The following is a 16,674-nucleotide window of genomic DNA, read 5'->3' on the forward strand; positions in this document are numbered from 1 at the left end:
CCTTATATATTTGAATATTAACTTCTTAGATATATGATTGCAAGTATTTTCTTCCATTTTTAAATTTTGTTGATCATTTCTTTTGCTATGCAGAAGCCTTTTTGGTTTTACATAGTTCCACTTGTTCACTTTTGCTTTTGTTGTTCGTGCTTAAACTTTTTTAAATTATTAAGTTTTGTTTTCCGAAGTCAGAAAAAGCAGTGCTATAAAAACTTAATTCTGAGAGTATTTGTTTGTATCTTTCTTTGTTAGCAAAGTATTGGTAGAAATGGTTACATTTTTTAAAAATCTCATTCTTTTATAGCTAACCAAGTTAAATAAATAATATTTAAAACAAATATTTTTTGCCTTTGATTATACGTATCATCACTTACTATACTATCTTTTTCATTTGTTTTTAAGGCCACTTTCCAATTGAAATTTTAGAAGAAGCTCAATTGATATGGGCCCCTGGATGACTTTATAGGCTATTTATTTATGAAACAGTAATATGCATGAATTTACCCATACATGTTTATACCAGTGATTATTTTAGAACTTTCACAAAGATTTCAGTAATTGTAGAGATAATGGTATAACTCTTATTTGGGGACTTTACTGTAATTTAAATGCCCTCTTTAAGCCAGGCAAGATGTCAGATCCCTAGCAAAAAATGAGGAATTTCTTATTCTTCTTGTCCTTTTTACTGTAAGTAAGAATATCGAGCTAACTTTTTGCTCTGGTTTGCTTTCTATGATTATTTGAGGGCAGATGCTGGGTTGGGAATGTTTCCAAGGACTTAACACTTTAGCTTATCTGTATTTACTAGAGTGAAAGATATATTAATAATGGATATTTTCTCTGAAGTTAGAGATTCGGTTGAATTATTATTTTCTTTTCCAAGTTCTAATCAGTTTCTTGTACTTCACAGACTTTCACTCCCCTAGTAGATAAACTCGGTTTGGGTTCTGTGGTTCCAGTTGAATACCTTCTGGATCGAGAGCTTCGTTTTCTGTCAGATGCTAATGGGTTGCATTTGTTCCAGGTACTTAACATTTGCTTTAGTTCTAAGTTTATTTCTCTTCTTGCTAATTTCTTTGTTGATTATAAATATAATGTTCCTCCTCTTTTTTTTTTTTTAGCACTCAAACAAATTATTTCCAATAATTTCTTGTGCCTTTTACAGTTTCTCTGCTTCCTTGAAAAGCTGAGGCTTCTTTCCTCTTTCACAACCCCCTCACCCCTCCACCCCCATGCCACTTAACACTTAAGACCACAATTCTATGGGTCTCCTCAGAAGAGATGGCTTCCCAGAGGTGACTGCTTCTACAGTTTGAGTCTGAGGGAGCTTACACTTCTGTCTGTGGCAGGGAGGCTGGGAGTTTGGGCTGGTTCTGAAGCAGCATTAAATATTGAAGAGCTTGGGTATATCTTTAGTTACAGAGAAAAAGGATAAGTTAGTAGTTCGAATAAACTGGCATCTGAGTTAGAATTTCAGAATTTATGGATGGTAATATTTTTTTCTCATTAGTAAGGGTTACTGTCCGAAGGTTAAAAATTAGGAGACTTCTAAGAATTTTGCTGTCTTATTGAGGCAGCTAAGAGAACTATTTCCTAAACTGTGTTCTGTGAAATATTAATGATGATTTTGTTGTCGATATGTTTTTGACATCACTCCATTTCAGCAACCTTGCTTTATTCATCTTTGTAATCCTAGTGCTTATATGAGTAGGCACTTGGTAAATGTTGGAAAAATATCAAATAAGCAAAAAGATTTATAAGGAATAAAATGTTTTGTGATCAAATAAGTATGAGAAACACTGACCTGAACAGAATTTTTTCTTACATTCTCATAGCCTTTATATGCTATTGTAAAAAGATATGGTATATAATATTTCCTAAAACTAACTGATCTTAGCATCAGTTTTTGCAGAGCATCTCATGAGAGTAGGGTTCTACAGAACATTCTTTGATAAATGCTGATATAGAGCTTCTCGGGGGTATGATTTTATTGCTGGTTAGATATGATTGCTATTTGTTTTAATATTCATTTGTTTTCTTTTATCTTTACCAGATGGGAACAGATAGCCAAAACCAGATTCTTTTGGAACACGCTGCACTGAGAGAAACAGTTAATGCTTTGATCAGTGACCAAAAGCTGCAAGAGATATTCAGCCGAGGTAAGAACAGATAGATAGTCTTCTGTCTCTGAATTCAGAATCAGGTGTATGGTCAGTGTTGAAAGTGCTAGAATGAGGAGGACACAATGCAACTCTGAACATTTGTCTTCCTTTTGTGGGTAGAGTCAAGAGTATCTCCAGTTAGCTGGATCACTAGAATAGACTGGAAAAATAGGATCTCACTCAGACCACTGTTTCCTCTTTATATTACATTTCATATACATAGTTTTGTTGTGGGTTTTGTTTTGTTTTTTTTTTTCATTTCTTAGATATTTACTAAGGCATAACCTTAATGAATATGAGCTAGAATAACTGCGAGCTAGAAAAACCTCTGCCCTTGTTGAGCTTACTGTCCATAAGCGTCTTAAGGACTAAAGACTGGTTTTTGTTTTGTTTTGTTTTGTTTTGTTTTAGGCGAGGCAACCCTTGGTTGACCTCACAGATTGCAAGGACCTTGTCAGCTTACAATCCCTTATTTTTTTATTTTTATTTTTTATGCTTACAGCACCTGGTCTTCCTAGGTGGTCTCCCATCCTAAAGACTGTTAATACCAACAAATAACAACTAAAGTGCAAGGTATATTCATAAAGGAAGGTGTCTACAGACTCATTCACATTAACAGCATGTTATCTTTTAAGAATGAAAACAAGAAAGAATTATTAGCTTTTTCTAGTTCAGATATAGATTTTGCCCAAGACTACACAGAAAGTAGACTGTTGCTTCATTTACCCTTCCCTTCATGTTGTACATCCATTCCTCTTCCTTTCTGAACCTCATCATGATCATGATTTTCAGTGAGATAGGGTCCTTGGTTCTCTTGTCAACTAAATCTAAACAGGTAAAGGTAGGAACACTGATCTATTTAGGGAAGGAGAGTATCAGGATAAAATGATCCTTAATAATCAAGAAAAGATGTGAGGAAGAAAGAATGTGAGGAAAATTTGATAGCAGAGAGAAAGTCGAGTAGATAGAATAAGACGTGGAGATGTATATGAGAATGGATAGGAAATTAAGGAAACTTAATTAGAGCTCTGAGAGATCATTTAAAATAAGTAACGATTTAGCTATATAGACTCAAATGTATAAGATATGCAAGAGAGAGAAACTGTCCTTGGAAGGCCAGCTGAAATTGCAGGGTAACATTACCAGCTGATAAAGTAATATCTTTGAAACTCTGTGTTCCTAGGAAGACAGGTGCTATATTTGTTCAGACTATTATTAGTGCAGAGGCTGGAAACCTCCTAAATTGAACTCTGCACCTACTGTTATTAAAAGTCAGATAGCAGAGTATAAATGGTTATAGATCATTCCTATGGTCGCTTAACTAAATAGTACATTCAACTGACTGGACTCCCACTTTTTTTATGTATATGTCAGATAGATCCAAGTATATTTTCATACTACCTGTAGTTTTTGATTTGTAGGTTTCCTTTCCCTTCCTTGTATAACTTCTAGAATTGTAAGATTGAAATAAGGTAGAACTAGAGGCCTGGGAGGTTCTAAGAAATCTCTAAATAAACTGAATTTACAAAGGTCACTGGGAAAAACCATTTTTTGTTTTGTTTCTAAATTGCTTAGTGTGTTAAATCTGAAAATGCTCTTTTATTCAACTCCATACAAGAGGACTGAAAGTACTAGATATTTATACCATAGTTTTCTTTCTGCTTTTAGAAACAATTACGAAAAACTATAGCTTAGCCAAAAATATTCAGTACTGACCGTTCTCTCTTAGGTCCCTACAGTGTTCAGGGTCACAGGGTCAAAGTATACCAGCCAGAGGGGGAAGAAAGTTGGCTCTACGGTGTTGTAAGCCATCAAGATTCCATCACCCGTCTTATGGAGGTATCTGTCACTGAGGTGAGGCTCTGTTATTTCGTCTAAGGTCCATCCATCACCTTACAGTGGGTGGTGTAGAGAAAGGGAGCACTTCACCTGTGTAAGAAGACTCAGGTTCCATCTCTGGCTCTATCACTTAATGATTATATGACCTTGAGAAAGGCTGTTCAACTTTCTTAATAACCTCACTGTTCTTATATGGAAATTAGAGGTAATTAGGTAACACCCCCCCTGCCCCGCCCCCCCGCACCTCCCAGCACTGTTTTGGGAAGTAAAATATTGTATTTGAAAGTGCTTTGAAATCTGTAAAACAATATACAAATGTGAAGTGGTATTATCATTTTATTATATTCATAAAGGTTAGTAGTAGTTAAAAGTCTAGTCAATATTTGCTTTTGTAATATGCCACTCTCCTTTAGATACTAAAAAAGTTAATTGTTTCTAATGAAGTAAACAGAAAAAACATAGCATTTAGAGCTACCTGGAGAATTGTATAGGAAAAACAATAGAGGAGTGTTTTGAGGCAAATAAATATATGTTTATAATACCTTTGAATTGGTTTCAGACTTGACCATAGCAGTCACATGTAATATACACATAAATGATTTTATTTATGAGTTTTTAAATAATTATTAAATTTTCATTTTAAAATTTTAGACAATACACATTATAAAGTAGATATTGAAAGCTACCCCTTCCCCTAGGCAAATAGCACTACCCCCAGCGGTAACCATCATTAACAGTTTGGTATATATTCTTCCAAAGACCATGTGTGTATAATATTTATATATTATCTATTTGTATGATAATTATATAAATATATACTTTATTAACAGATGGGATAATATGATATCTATAGTTCTATAATTTACTTTTTTAAATTAATTGCAAATTAACATCTTTATTTGTAAATATGTATAGAAATTTGCCTTGTCCTTTTAAAATAGAGGCATAATATTCCACCGAATGGATATATCATGACTAATTTAATCTTAAATTGATGGACATTTACTTTATTTTTTTGAATTTATTTTTTTAATTGAAGAAATGATTTAAATTAAATTTTTTTTTACCCTGTCTACCTCCACACTGATGGACATTTAAATCATTGCCAGTATTTGTGCCAATTCAAATAATGCCCCAGTGAAATTCTTGAACATATATTATTGTACATTGCTTCACATTATTTATTGGAATAAATTCCTAGGTGTGGAAATGCGAGGTCAAAGGATATACACATTAAATCTGACACTGTCAAATTGGCCCCTCTCAAAAGCTTTTATTCTTCAATGGCAAAGTGGTGCTTTTAATGATTATTGGTTCTGAAGGTTTTCGTTTTCTGTAATGTACAGCATAGGAAAGTTTTAGAGATGCAAAATTTGAAATTAATATCCCAAAAATGGCCCTTGGGCATTTAACAAATATTTGAATGTTTACCATCGTCCAGACCTCGTTTCAGATATTGTTACACTAGAAATGAGTAAGGTAGTAGAGATCCCACTCTGGTGGAGGCTTTATTCTAGTAAAGGAGTAGAAACAAATAAAGAAATAATTACATAGATTAGAAAAATATGTAATTATGTCTTTAGTGCATAGGTATTAAATCTCTGGTGGAGGCTTTATTCTAGTAAAGGAGTAGAAACAAATAAAGAAATAATTACATAGATTAGAAAAATATGTAATTATGTCTTTAGTGCATAGGTATTAAATCTCTCCTCTCCCCTTTTCATATTATGTTATTCTGCTCCTACTGTAGAGTGGTGAGATCAAGTCTGTAGATCCCAGACTGATTCATGTGATGCTGATGGATAATTCAACGCCTCAGAGCGAGGTACAGTAATGGACTGAGTCTCTGAGCAGACTCATGAGCTTGCATTATGTTATTATGTCGATTCCTTATGTGTGTGTTATCCATGGGATGCCCTTTGGATTTGAGCTCTGGCTACTTACTGTAGATGTCTTGCTTTCTCCACAGTCTTATCTAATTAAGGGAGGATAGTCTCAAGAAAGAGACCTAGTCTGAGTAAACCCTTTTAATCATGGCTATGTTGCTTAGCCTTTTTAAAATCCATAGCCTAACTATTTCTTCTTACGTTATTGTAGGATAGGTATATTTTAAAGATACAGTAGACAGTTAAAGCTATAATAAGCAATAATAATATTCATGACCTTACTCATTAATAAGAAATAAAGGAGAAGCTACATCCTCTTTTTCTTTCCATTGGATGGTAGTGAGCTCCAAGGGAATCTGAAATTCTGTATCCCAAGAAGATAAATCAGACAGGTGCCTAGTGCAGTGCTCAGCACACAGTGGATTACTCTATAATAACTGTGACCCAGGCCAACTCTTGGTTCATTCAAAATTATAGCCCCCCAAAATGGTGCATTATAAATCATTCCCTGAACCAATCAAGGAATCCGGTGTGGTTTTCCTTCAATAGGGCATTGACTAGCTGTGAACATATTTCTCATAGTCTCTTAGCACTTCTGTAATATTGCTATCTTGGCTACAAATAGGATAAATCTCTTGATTATGTTTACATAGCTGAAAACACCTGTTACTTTGATGATGGTATATTGGCCCCCATTTTTTTTCTTCCCGTCCTTATTTCATTTATTTAGCAACTGTTTTGTGCCAGGTACTATTCGCCTGATAGATATAGCTGGTCTCAGTGTCCTAGGCTGCCCACTCACATGTGAGTAGCTCACCATAAGTAGAACATACATGAGTGTTGTTGCTCAGGGAGGTTGCTTTGAGCCAGGTTGGCCAGATGAGTTACAGGTGAGATTTGCGTTTTTCAGCAGCAGATGTTGATTCTTCCCTTTTTAATTTTGCCATGATGTGACTATCTTTTTAGCTAGATAGAAAAGCATAATTATTATTGACAGTCCTGCCAGATTTTACAGTAACCCTTCTTAGAGATCCGTGGTCACCTCGTCTTGAATGAGTGAGCAAGAAAAGAGAGATTTCACTGATCATACTTCTGTAGTTTACAACTGGGTGATGATAGAGGTTGAAGAAGAGATAAAAAAGTTTTAAAACAATTCTTAGCAAACAGAAGTAGTTCTTGAATGAAAGATTTAGAAACTTACTTTAATATTACCAAAAGTATGGGGAAACAAAGAAATCTTGAGCTTTGATTAAGAGTTATGGAAGGAAATTGAAAGAGAAAAGATGAAAATGAAGGCAACAAAGAATAAAAAAATATAAGAACTAAAACTGACAAAAGAAATAAAATTTGAAAAAGTTTATTATAACAGCTATAATAATAATTACAACAGAGGTACAGAAGTGCACAAAGACTATAAATATTTAAGGGCAGTAAGGATAGATTTATTAAATTAGTAAATATTAATGGTTAAATAACTGTGTTTCATTAGCTTATTGCCACATCAACACATTATCATCAGATTAAACTATCTGAAAGTTATCTGAGTAAAGCTAAAAAGAATACTTGCTTCAAGGTGGGATACCAGTCTGAATATGTTCCAGATACAAATTCTTGCTGCATAAAGGTTGTTTGAAGGAATGTTAGCTGAGTCCTAAGCCTCTCGCCCTATGTCCTTAGAGAATAAGATAGAAATTGCCCTTTCTACCCTGTATCTTTTAAGGTTATCTGGCCTTCTCAAATAAGGCACAAGTAAGATATCATTAGATAGGCTGAAATTATTGGATAAGCTGAGATTCGACTGGGCTGTAGTAGCCTGACTTTTTTGCTTTGCTCTGTCTAATGCTTTGAAATAAGGTCTGGAGATTTTTTTGTGTCTTTATAGTGTCTTTAAGAGCAATCCAAACCTGTCTCTGTTGGGCTCACTTTTCCTTTGGTCACAGACTCACAAATGTTGGTTTTCTTATTGTTGTCACCAGTTTTTAGTGACTTCTGGAGGAGGAGATTTTATATTGCAGTATTTTAAATGTCCGTTTCTGTCAAACAAGGAGATAAATATCAAGGAGAAAATGAACTCCCAGCCTAGCTTTGGTGTTCTATTTTGTAAAAGAAATCCCACAAATTTTTAAAACCTTCAAAAAAGTCCATTTAAGGAAGTAGTGCACTTTATTTAAGAGAAGGTTTGCCAAGTGAGTTCATCTCTAGTGACCATTATGTTGAATATGTGTGTGTAAATTGAGTCACTGGAAGATTTGAGCTTTTTGATGAAAGGGATGTCTTAGAGCCAGCATTGGAATTTGGCAATCTGTGCCTGCTTTGATTTTCTGCTTCTAGAGATGGGAAAGAGCTAACGGTTTATGGTTTTTGCAGAATGGAAAGTCCCTTGTAATAAATCTTTTTTGAATTTTGTTTTGTAGGGGGGTACGTTAAAAGCAGTAAAATCTTCCAAAGGAAAGAAGAAAAGAGAGAGCATAGAGGGGAAAGATGGCCGGAGGAGAAAAAGTGCTTCGGACTCTGGGTGTGACCCTGCATCAAAGAAATTAAAAGGAGACAGGGGTGAAGTAGACAGTAATGGGAACGATGGAGGTGAGGCAAGCCGAGGTCCCTGGAAAGGAGGGAATGCCAGTGGAGAGCCAGGGCTGGATCAGAGAGCCAAGCAACCACCGACTACATTTGTCCCCCAGATTAACCGCAACATTCGCTTTGCCACTTACACCAAAGAAAACGGCAGGACTCTGGTGGTGCAGGATGAGCCTGTAGGTGGGGACACACCTGTACCTTTTACTCCATATTCTGCAACCACAGGTCAGACACCTTTGACCCCAGAGGTGGGTGGAGCCGAAAGCAAAGAGGCAGGAAAAACACTGGAACAAGTTGGCCAGGGCATGGTGGCTTCAGCAGCTGTGGTCACTACTGCCAGCTCTACCCCAACCACGGTGAGGATCTCAGACACTGGCCTTGCATCAGGGACTGGGCCAGAAAAACAGAAAGACAGCCGGTCGCAGGCCCCAGGAGAGGTGAGTTGTTTCAGGGGCAGATTTGCAAGATTTGGGTTCACTCTTTCACCCTGCTTTGTTGGGAACACATTAAAAGGCATCTCAAATGCCACAGGAAAGGAGTATTTCTGAGATGTGCTTAAATCGAACATGTGGATAGTCCTTTACTGCTCATTGGGCAAATGTGTATATTTTAATGACTTTATCAGATCTTAAGTCACCTGAACAGTTAGGCTACTCAAAACTGATGATACAACCCAATTTAATGAGATGTTAAAATAGATCTGATGGAGAATCTTTTTAATTCAGTTATCTACTTAGTTCACATGGTGGTTGAGCCTCCACCAGGCCTATGAGAGGCAAGGTTAATGGATTACAGTGTTGGTAGTCAACACTATAATAAGGCTATCTGAAAGCTACTATACCAAGTCATGTTTTAGTTCATAATTTTCTATGATATTTTCCCTTGAGATTGACCTTTTTATGATTGCATATGGCCATAAATTTTTTTTTTTCCTAACTTAATCTTTTTAAGCCTTATCTGGAAAATTTGATGGAATTAATCACAGTAGTATCCAGCTTACTATTTATCTAATATGCCTGTATATCATTGCTGAAACTTTTGTTAATTACAAATTAACATTAAGTTGGCTCCATAATCAAATCTGAAACAATATCAGAATTAGTTATGACTCTTAATTTGGTCACCAAAGTATGATTTATGATGCTAGTCATATTTTTTTCAAGCTGGAATATAAAATACAAAGATATACTAAATGATTTTTTGAATTAGGTATAGGAAACTACTGTGTGCTAAGTACTGTATATTACAAACAAAGAATTGAAATACCTATTTGAAGGAGCTCACATCCTAAAATGGAATCATTTTAGGTATAGCAATGCCAGATAAAACATGGCATATACATTTCATCTGATTTTTTCCCCTCCCTAGAAAATGCAATTTGTTAATTCCTAGTGTGCAGGGGGAGTAGGGCAGAAGAGAAGAAGGCCTATGAATGCAAATTTCACACTGTTCATGATTTGTCCTCTGTTAGTTGACCAGCATTCTCAAGAGAACTAGGTGAAGATCTTATGTGGATTTCCAGTGTGTATGTCATCATAGTGCTCAAATTAATTAAAATTATCTCCATGTTAAGGCAGTATGGATATAAATGGGGATTACAAAAAGACCAAGTTTTACATGCTACAAGAAGCGTTCCACTAAACGCTGCTATTCTTGAGAGTAGCAAAGCTGAATCGATGAAATGTGGATTCAAAGGACATTTTACAAACAGATTGGAGAAATTTATGTGATTACATCAGTAATTTTGCTAATGTGTCAACTTATGTATTCTTCTTGAGATAGGATTTTAAAATGTAGAAATGGATGTTTCCATTATAAAATCAAATCTAAAATAGGGACACAGCCCCCAGAAAATTTCTTGCCCTAAAAATTTAGTTGGAATCAGCTTGTCATCACTTTCTTATAAGAAAAGGATTTGTAATTTAATCATTTGAAGGAAAATGAAAGACCATCCAAATTGTTCTTTATTCATGTGTGTATTTATTTTTAAAGGGTAACTTTAGTAGTGAAACCTGAGCTACCATACTGGTTCTTTGCCATCATGCAGGTGTCAAGGCTCCTGGCCAAATCCTGCTAGTGAAACAACTGCAAAGCCTAGGACTGTGTCTGTCTATTCTCTTCTTTTTTGTTGAGAAGGGATTTAAGTCAGTGGTTGTCCGTTAGTGAGAAGGAAAAGAAAAAAGAATAATGAACTCTAAAATGCCCTGGAACTGTCTCTCTAGCAGCTGTCAACAAGTGGCCTTCCTGGTTCTTGTACCTCTGTGCCTCCCTCAAAGAAAATTTTAATGTAGATGTCTCTTGCATATTTAAAGACTACCTTAAGTAAATTAACACTCCCCTCTTTTTTAACATAGCCTTTTTGTTTATCTGGAACTTTCTTTTAGTTGTGGTAAAGTGACATATAAAATTTACCATTTAACCACTTACAGAGTACAGTACCACGGCATTTAGTACATCCATATGTTGTGCAACCATCACCACTGTCTAGTTACAGAAATTTTTATCACCCCAAAAGGAAACACTATCCATTAAGCAGTCATGGAATCATTTTTATTTCCAGTGTTTTAAAGTTAATGTTTAGGGATATCTTCTACTACCTGAAGGTTAATTTATTTTTAGTAATCTGTGGTTCATTAGTCAAGTGCTAGGATCTGAGTTTTATTAAATTAACACATATTGCCTAAGTTCTCATACCTACCTATGGATGTTCCTGTGTTTGTATAGGGGTATATAATATATACCCTTCTTTATACACGCACTCTTCTTTATTCACTTGCAGAAGTTAACATTTTTGAGGTAGAAAAAGGAAAGTGTTTTTTCATTGTCCAGTTTGTTTTGCTGAATGCTTTTGTTGGGTGGGTATATCATATCTACACTTTTACTGTTTGGGGACTTGTTAGATCCTAATGATAACATAACCATTAAAGAAACCATTGTGCTTTCTTTAATTTAACATCTTTAGGTCTAACTTTAACTGAGATAGATATTCAACTTGTAGATTGACTTGGACCCATAAATAAATGGCCTAATTCCAAAAAGGTCTATCTTCAGGAGTTTCAGACTAATAAAAGGATTTTTTTTTTAATGTACAATGGGCTTGTCATGGGGCTGAAGTCACTTTTGTAAGGTTGGAAATTTGCAATAGCTTATATAAATCAAAACTTTAACAAGAGCCCCTAAGGTCATTGAGGTAGATTAATATTACATGGTCACTTGGTATATTTCAAAGTAAAAGCTGATGTCTGTTCAGGAATTCTTTTTACCAATTCCCTGGTGGAGTCATTATTTCCAAATAGATAGTAAGAAGTCTACATGTCTTCCTAGTGCTATGACATCCAATTGGCTAACAATTGGGAGTGGCAGGATGAATGGCATCCTGCTATCTCTAGCTCACCTTACTAAAGATGCTCTCTGTGTAGTCTGTGGCAGGTTTCTTCCCTAATGCTGGTGAAATCTGGTTACAAGAGCAGTTTTCATAGAATTGCAGGAGAGAGAAGTTGATTGGCCCACAGGAAATGTTTGCCTAGGTCCAAGAAAGAGATCATAAGGTTATCAAGAGAAACCAGCATCACTAACTCAGGCTATCTTCTTTTCAGAATTCAAGAAATTCTGTTCTGGCCTCTTCTGGATTTGGAGCGTCTCTCCCAAGTTTATCACAACCTTTGACTTTTGGAAGTGGAAGGAGCCAGTCCAATGGGGTTCTAACCACAGAAAACAAATCTTTGGGCTTCTCTTTTGGCAGTAGCTCTGCACCAGAATCTCAGAAAGACTCTGATCTCTCCAAAAACTTGTTTTTTCAATGCATGTCCCAAACTTTACCCACCAGTAACTACTTCACTACCGTTTCAGAGAGCTTGACTGATGATTCCTCCAGTCGAGATTCATTCAAACAAAGCCTTGAGAGCCTGTGTAAAGGCAGATCCACTCTTGGAGCAGACACTAAATCAGGCTCTATGGCTGGCAGCTCTGTGGACCGGAAAGTGCCTGCAGAGTCCATGCCCACCCTCACACCAGCCTTCCCACGGAGCCTCCTTAATGCCCGTACCCCAGAGAGTCATGAAAATCTATTTTTACAGCCCCCTAAACTATCCCGAGAAGAGCCCTCTAACCCATTCTTGGCATTTGTGGAGAAAGTTGAACATAATCCTTTCAGCAGCTTTGCATCTCAGGCATCAAGTAGCTCTTCTTCTGCTACCACTGTCACCTCCAAGGCAGCACCCAGCTGGTCCGAGTCTCACTCCTCTTCAGATTCGGCATCTTTAGCAAAGAAGAAAACCCTCTTCATCACAACTGACTCCTCCAAACTGGTGTCTGGTGTTCTGGGCTCAGCTCTTACCACCGGGGGTTCGAGCCTCTCTGCCATGGGGAATGGCCGTTCTAGTTCACCCACCAGCAGCCTCATCCAGCCCATTGAGATGCCTACTCTCTCCTCCAGCCCCACAGAGGAGAGGCCAACTGTGGGGCCTGGGCAGCAGGACAATCCCCTCCTCAAAACCTTTAGTAACGTCTTTGGCAGGCACTCAGGCAGCTTTCTGTCCTCTCCAGCAGATTTTTCACAGGAGAACAAAGCTCCTTTTGAAGCTGTGAAAAGGTTCTCACTGGATGAACGAAGCTTGGCTTGCAGACAGGACTCAGACTCCAGCACCAACAGTGACCTGTCAGATTTGAGCGACTCTGAGGAGCAGCTGCAGGCCAAGACTGGCCTGAAGGGGATTCCAGAGCACCTGATGGGGAAGCTGGGCCCCAATGGAGAGCGCAGTGCTGAGCTGTTGCTGGGCAAAAGCAAAGGGAAGCAGGCCCCCAAGGGCCGGCCTCGGACCGCACCCCTGAAAGGTGATCCTGCTGGGGCTGTACATGGGATTGGCTCTGGCACTAGCTTCGAATGCCTGTCATGCTGTTGGGCAGCAGAGGCCCTCCCTGTGATGGAAAGTTCTATAATCTCATAGAATTACATAGCCAAAAGGGCCTAACAAAGACCCCTCATCAGACCCGATTCAGGGCAGAATTGTGTCTACATCAGCACTGTAAGCAGTATCTGTCCTGGTGAATGATAATCCCACAAAGGAAGATCCTTGATCTTCCTTGGTAGTCTGTTTGGTCAGGAACTTTCCTTGGGGTTTTTCTCATTCCTTTCTACTCTTTAGCCTATCCTCTTTAATTACTTCAGGAGAGTTACTGAGTATTGGTCTCCATTTTCACGTAGCAGCCTTTCATTGACTTAAAGCAAAGAGAATCACCCCTCACTTTGCTTCTCTCTGGCACATGTAAAAGGTTGTAATGCCTTTTCCAAAGCCATTAAGTCCTATGGTGTGAGATTATGGTCCAGAAGTGTATAAGAGCTGATGGTAAAAAAAAAAAGTCTGGTGATAAAAGTAGCTGTCGTCATTAGCTGTTATCCCATGGGAGCCAAAAGCCCTTGATTAGTTGGACAGTTATATCCTGAGGGGCTAGAGAGAACTGATGACTACCTTTTTTCTCTTTGGGTTTTCCTCACCCATGCCCAGAATTGTTTCACTATAATGAGGCACCTCCCACAAATTCTCCATGGTTCTTAGCTCCCAAATGAAGCCTCTTTGCTCTCTCTGTTCCCTTTTTGTCACGGATGGACCTGATGGGCACATGCCCAAGCAGTGCAAAGAGGAGTGGCCCAGGTCAGGACAACTATCTGTCCTCAAAAGGATCACGTTCATTGGGTCTCATTTATACCTGTCATGACCAACCATTTCTCCTCCCTCCCTTGCCACAGTTGGCCAGTCAGTCCTGAAAGATGTAAGCAAAGTGAAGAAGCTAAAGCAATCCGGAGAGCCCTTCCTGCAGGATGGGTCATGCATCAATGTAGCCCCTCACCTGCACAAGTGTCGTGAGTGCCGCCTGGAGCGGTATCGGAAATTTAAGGAACAGGAGCAAGATGATTCCACTGTTGCCTGCCGCTTCTTTCACTTCCGGAGGTACCCAGACTTTTTTTGTGTCCTTCCTAGTTTCCATTAGTGACATGTAACTCCCATTGTTATTATGAATCAGTAAACATCACACCATCTTTCTCTTTGTTTCTCTTACCCCTTTGCTCTCAGAGTCTGTGCTGTGGCTAGACGATAGTAGCCAGTTAGTTGTTTGAATTGCAAAATGACACGTGGCTTTGTCCTTGAAGAATTGAATTTGAACCTTCTCAGCTGCCAGCCCCTCAGCTATGTTGATTTAGTCCTAATTTGGATTCCATTTGAAATCAGTAACTTGAGTCCCCTAGAAGGAAGGGGATATAAGATTAAGAGATAAGTGAATCATCTTTGAATTAGAGATAACTGAAAAATCCTAGGAATATTCCCTGCCTTTACCATACATTAGCTACTTAGCCACTTTTCTTATGCTCGATAAACTTAGAAGAGGAATTTCTTATAAATGATCTTTTAAAGGTCTTTAATTTTTAAAATAAATCCAAATGGTTTATCCACATGGTGTGTATTCACTTATTCAGCAGATGTTTATTGAGCACATAACGTATGCTAGTCATCGTTCTGGACGCTGAGGATTAGCAGTGTACAAAACCATCAAATTCCAGCCCTTGAGAGGTTTGCATTTTAGTTTGGGAGGCAGACAATAAGTAGGAAAAAAAATTAAATATATGGTATATCAACTAATATTAACTATGAGAAAAAATAGAAAGAGGAGGCTAGAAAGTCTGTAATTTTAAATAGGGTTATTTGAGAAAGATATTTGAGTAAAAGACCTGAAGAAGGTGTGGGAGTAAGCCACACATTTTTCTGGGAGACAAGTATTCCAGGTAGAGGGTACAACAAGAGCAACTATCCTGAGGCTGGAATATACCTATTATGTTTATGGAGCTAGGGTGACTAAAATTAAGTAAGAAGGAAGAAAGTTAAGGTCAAAGAGTTAATGATGTGTTCAGATTTTAAAGTTCTCCTCTAAGGGCCTTTATGCTGAATAAGAAGTCATTGGAGGTTTTGAGCTGATGAGTGACACTGATGAATGTTTTAAAGGAGCACTGTGACAATCTTCTTGAGAATAGATTACATTGAGGTAAAGGCAGAGAGAAGCTGTTGGACTTATCCAGGTGAGAAATGATAGTGGCTTAGGGCAGGGAGGTAGCAATAGAGGTGATGAGAAGTTGTTGGATTAAGGATATATTTTGAAGATAGAGCCCATATGATTTTCCGATGGGTCATATGTGGAATATGAAAGAAAAGAGTCAAGGATGATTCTATGGCTTTTGGCCTGAAAACTAGAAGAATGGAATTTCCATTTACTGATAAGGAGATTTCTTAGGGAAAAACGGAGTTGGAATGGAAAATGGGGGATTTTAATTTGGGCATGTTAAGTATGAGTTGTTTATTAGAATCCAGATGGAGATGTTGAAAGGGCAGCTGGATATACAACTCTAGAGCTGAGAGAAGAGGTCTATACTGGAGGTAAAAATTTGGATGTCACTAGGTATTTAAAACTGTGAGTCTAATCGAGATCATGTGAGGAATCAGTGTAGACAGAAGAGAAGCATTCCAAGGGCTGAGTTCTGGAGCTTTCCAACATTTAGAGATGGGAAAGATGAAGAGGAACTAGTAAAGGAGGCGGAGAAAGAACAGCCAACTTGGTGTCCTGGAAGACACTCGAAGAAAATATTTCCAGGAAGGAACAATGAACTATGGCAAATGCTGCTGATAGGGTCAGGTAAAATAAGGACTGGAAGTGACCGTTAAATTTAACAAGGGAATGACCTTGTCAGAAACAATTTTGGTAGATTGGTGGGGGAAAGCATAACAGGAGTGGATTAAGAAAAAATAAAAACTGGAACAATCACTATAGACAACTTTAAAGAAACTTCTCTAACAAGCAAATAAATGGAAGAGGGTGTGGGGTCAAGAGGATTTTTGAGATAGAAATTTTGAGAGGATTTTTGTGAGAGATTGGGCTTTGCTGGGACTTAGTTCATTCACTGTAGCAGAAGATCAGATGGAGTACATGGGCCCAGTTGCAGGAAGGTGTAATAGTATGGTGGTGAGAGTTTGTGGGAGTTCTCTTCTGGCTACTTATATTTTCTCAGTGGAATACTTAGCAGGGTCTTCATGGGGAAATAATATTGGAGGTTTAAAAAAGAAAGGATGGGATAGGAAACAGGCAGCTAGAAGAGGGAGTGCACCAGGAAACTGTACTGTGACTGCCAGGCAATATTAAGGGCTCACTTGATGTAGGTAGGCATG

The 16,674-nt window shown here is 37.7% G+C and overlaps 1 protein-coding gene across 1 annotated transcript in view; it reads left to right on the forward strand.

Moving 5' to 3' along the window:
- Nucleotides 1-16,674, forward strand: part of KDM3B (lysine demethylase 3B) — a 55,078-nt gene that overhangs the window by 14,175 nt on the left and 24,229 nt on the right. Inside the window, exons 3-9 of the mRNA XM_039836178.1 lie at nt 911-1,024; nt 2,054-2,159; nt 3,892-4,016; nt 5,752-5,826; nt 8,302-8,901; nt 12,061-13,297; nt 14,211-14,412. Coding sequence (XP_039692112.1) covers nt 911-1,024; nt 2,054-2,159; nt 3,892-4,016; nt 5,752-5,826; nt 8,302-8,901; nt 12,061-13,297; nt 14,211-14,412 — 2,459 coding nt within the window. The remainder of the gene's footprint in view (nt 1-910; nt 1,025-2,053; nt 2,160-3,891; nt 4,017-5,751; nt 5,827-8,301; nt 8,902-12,060; nt 13,298-14,210; nt 14,413-16,674) is intronic.

This window comes from Pteropus medius, unplaced genomic scaffold (genome assembly GCF_902729225.1).
Source record: "Pteropus medius unplaced genomic scaffold, Ma_sr-lr_union100, whole genome shotgun sequence".
Taxonomy (NCBI): Eukaryota; Metazoa; Chordata; class Mammalia; order Chiroptera; family Pteropodidae; genus Pteropus; species Pteropus medius.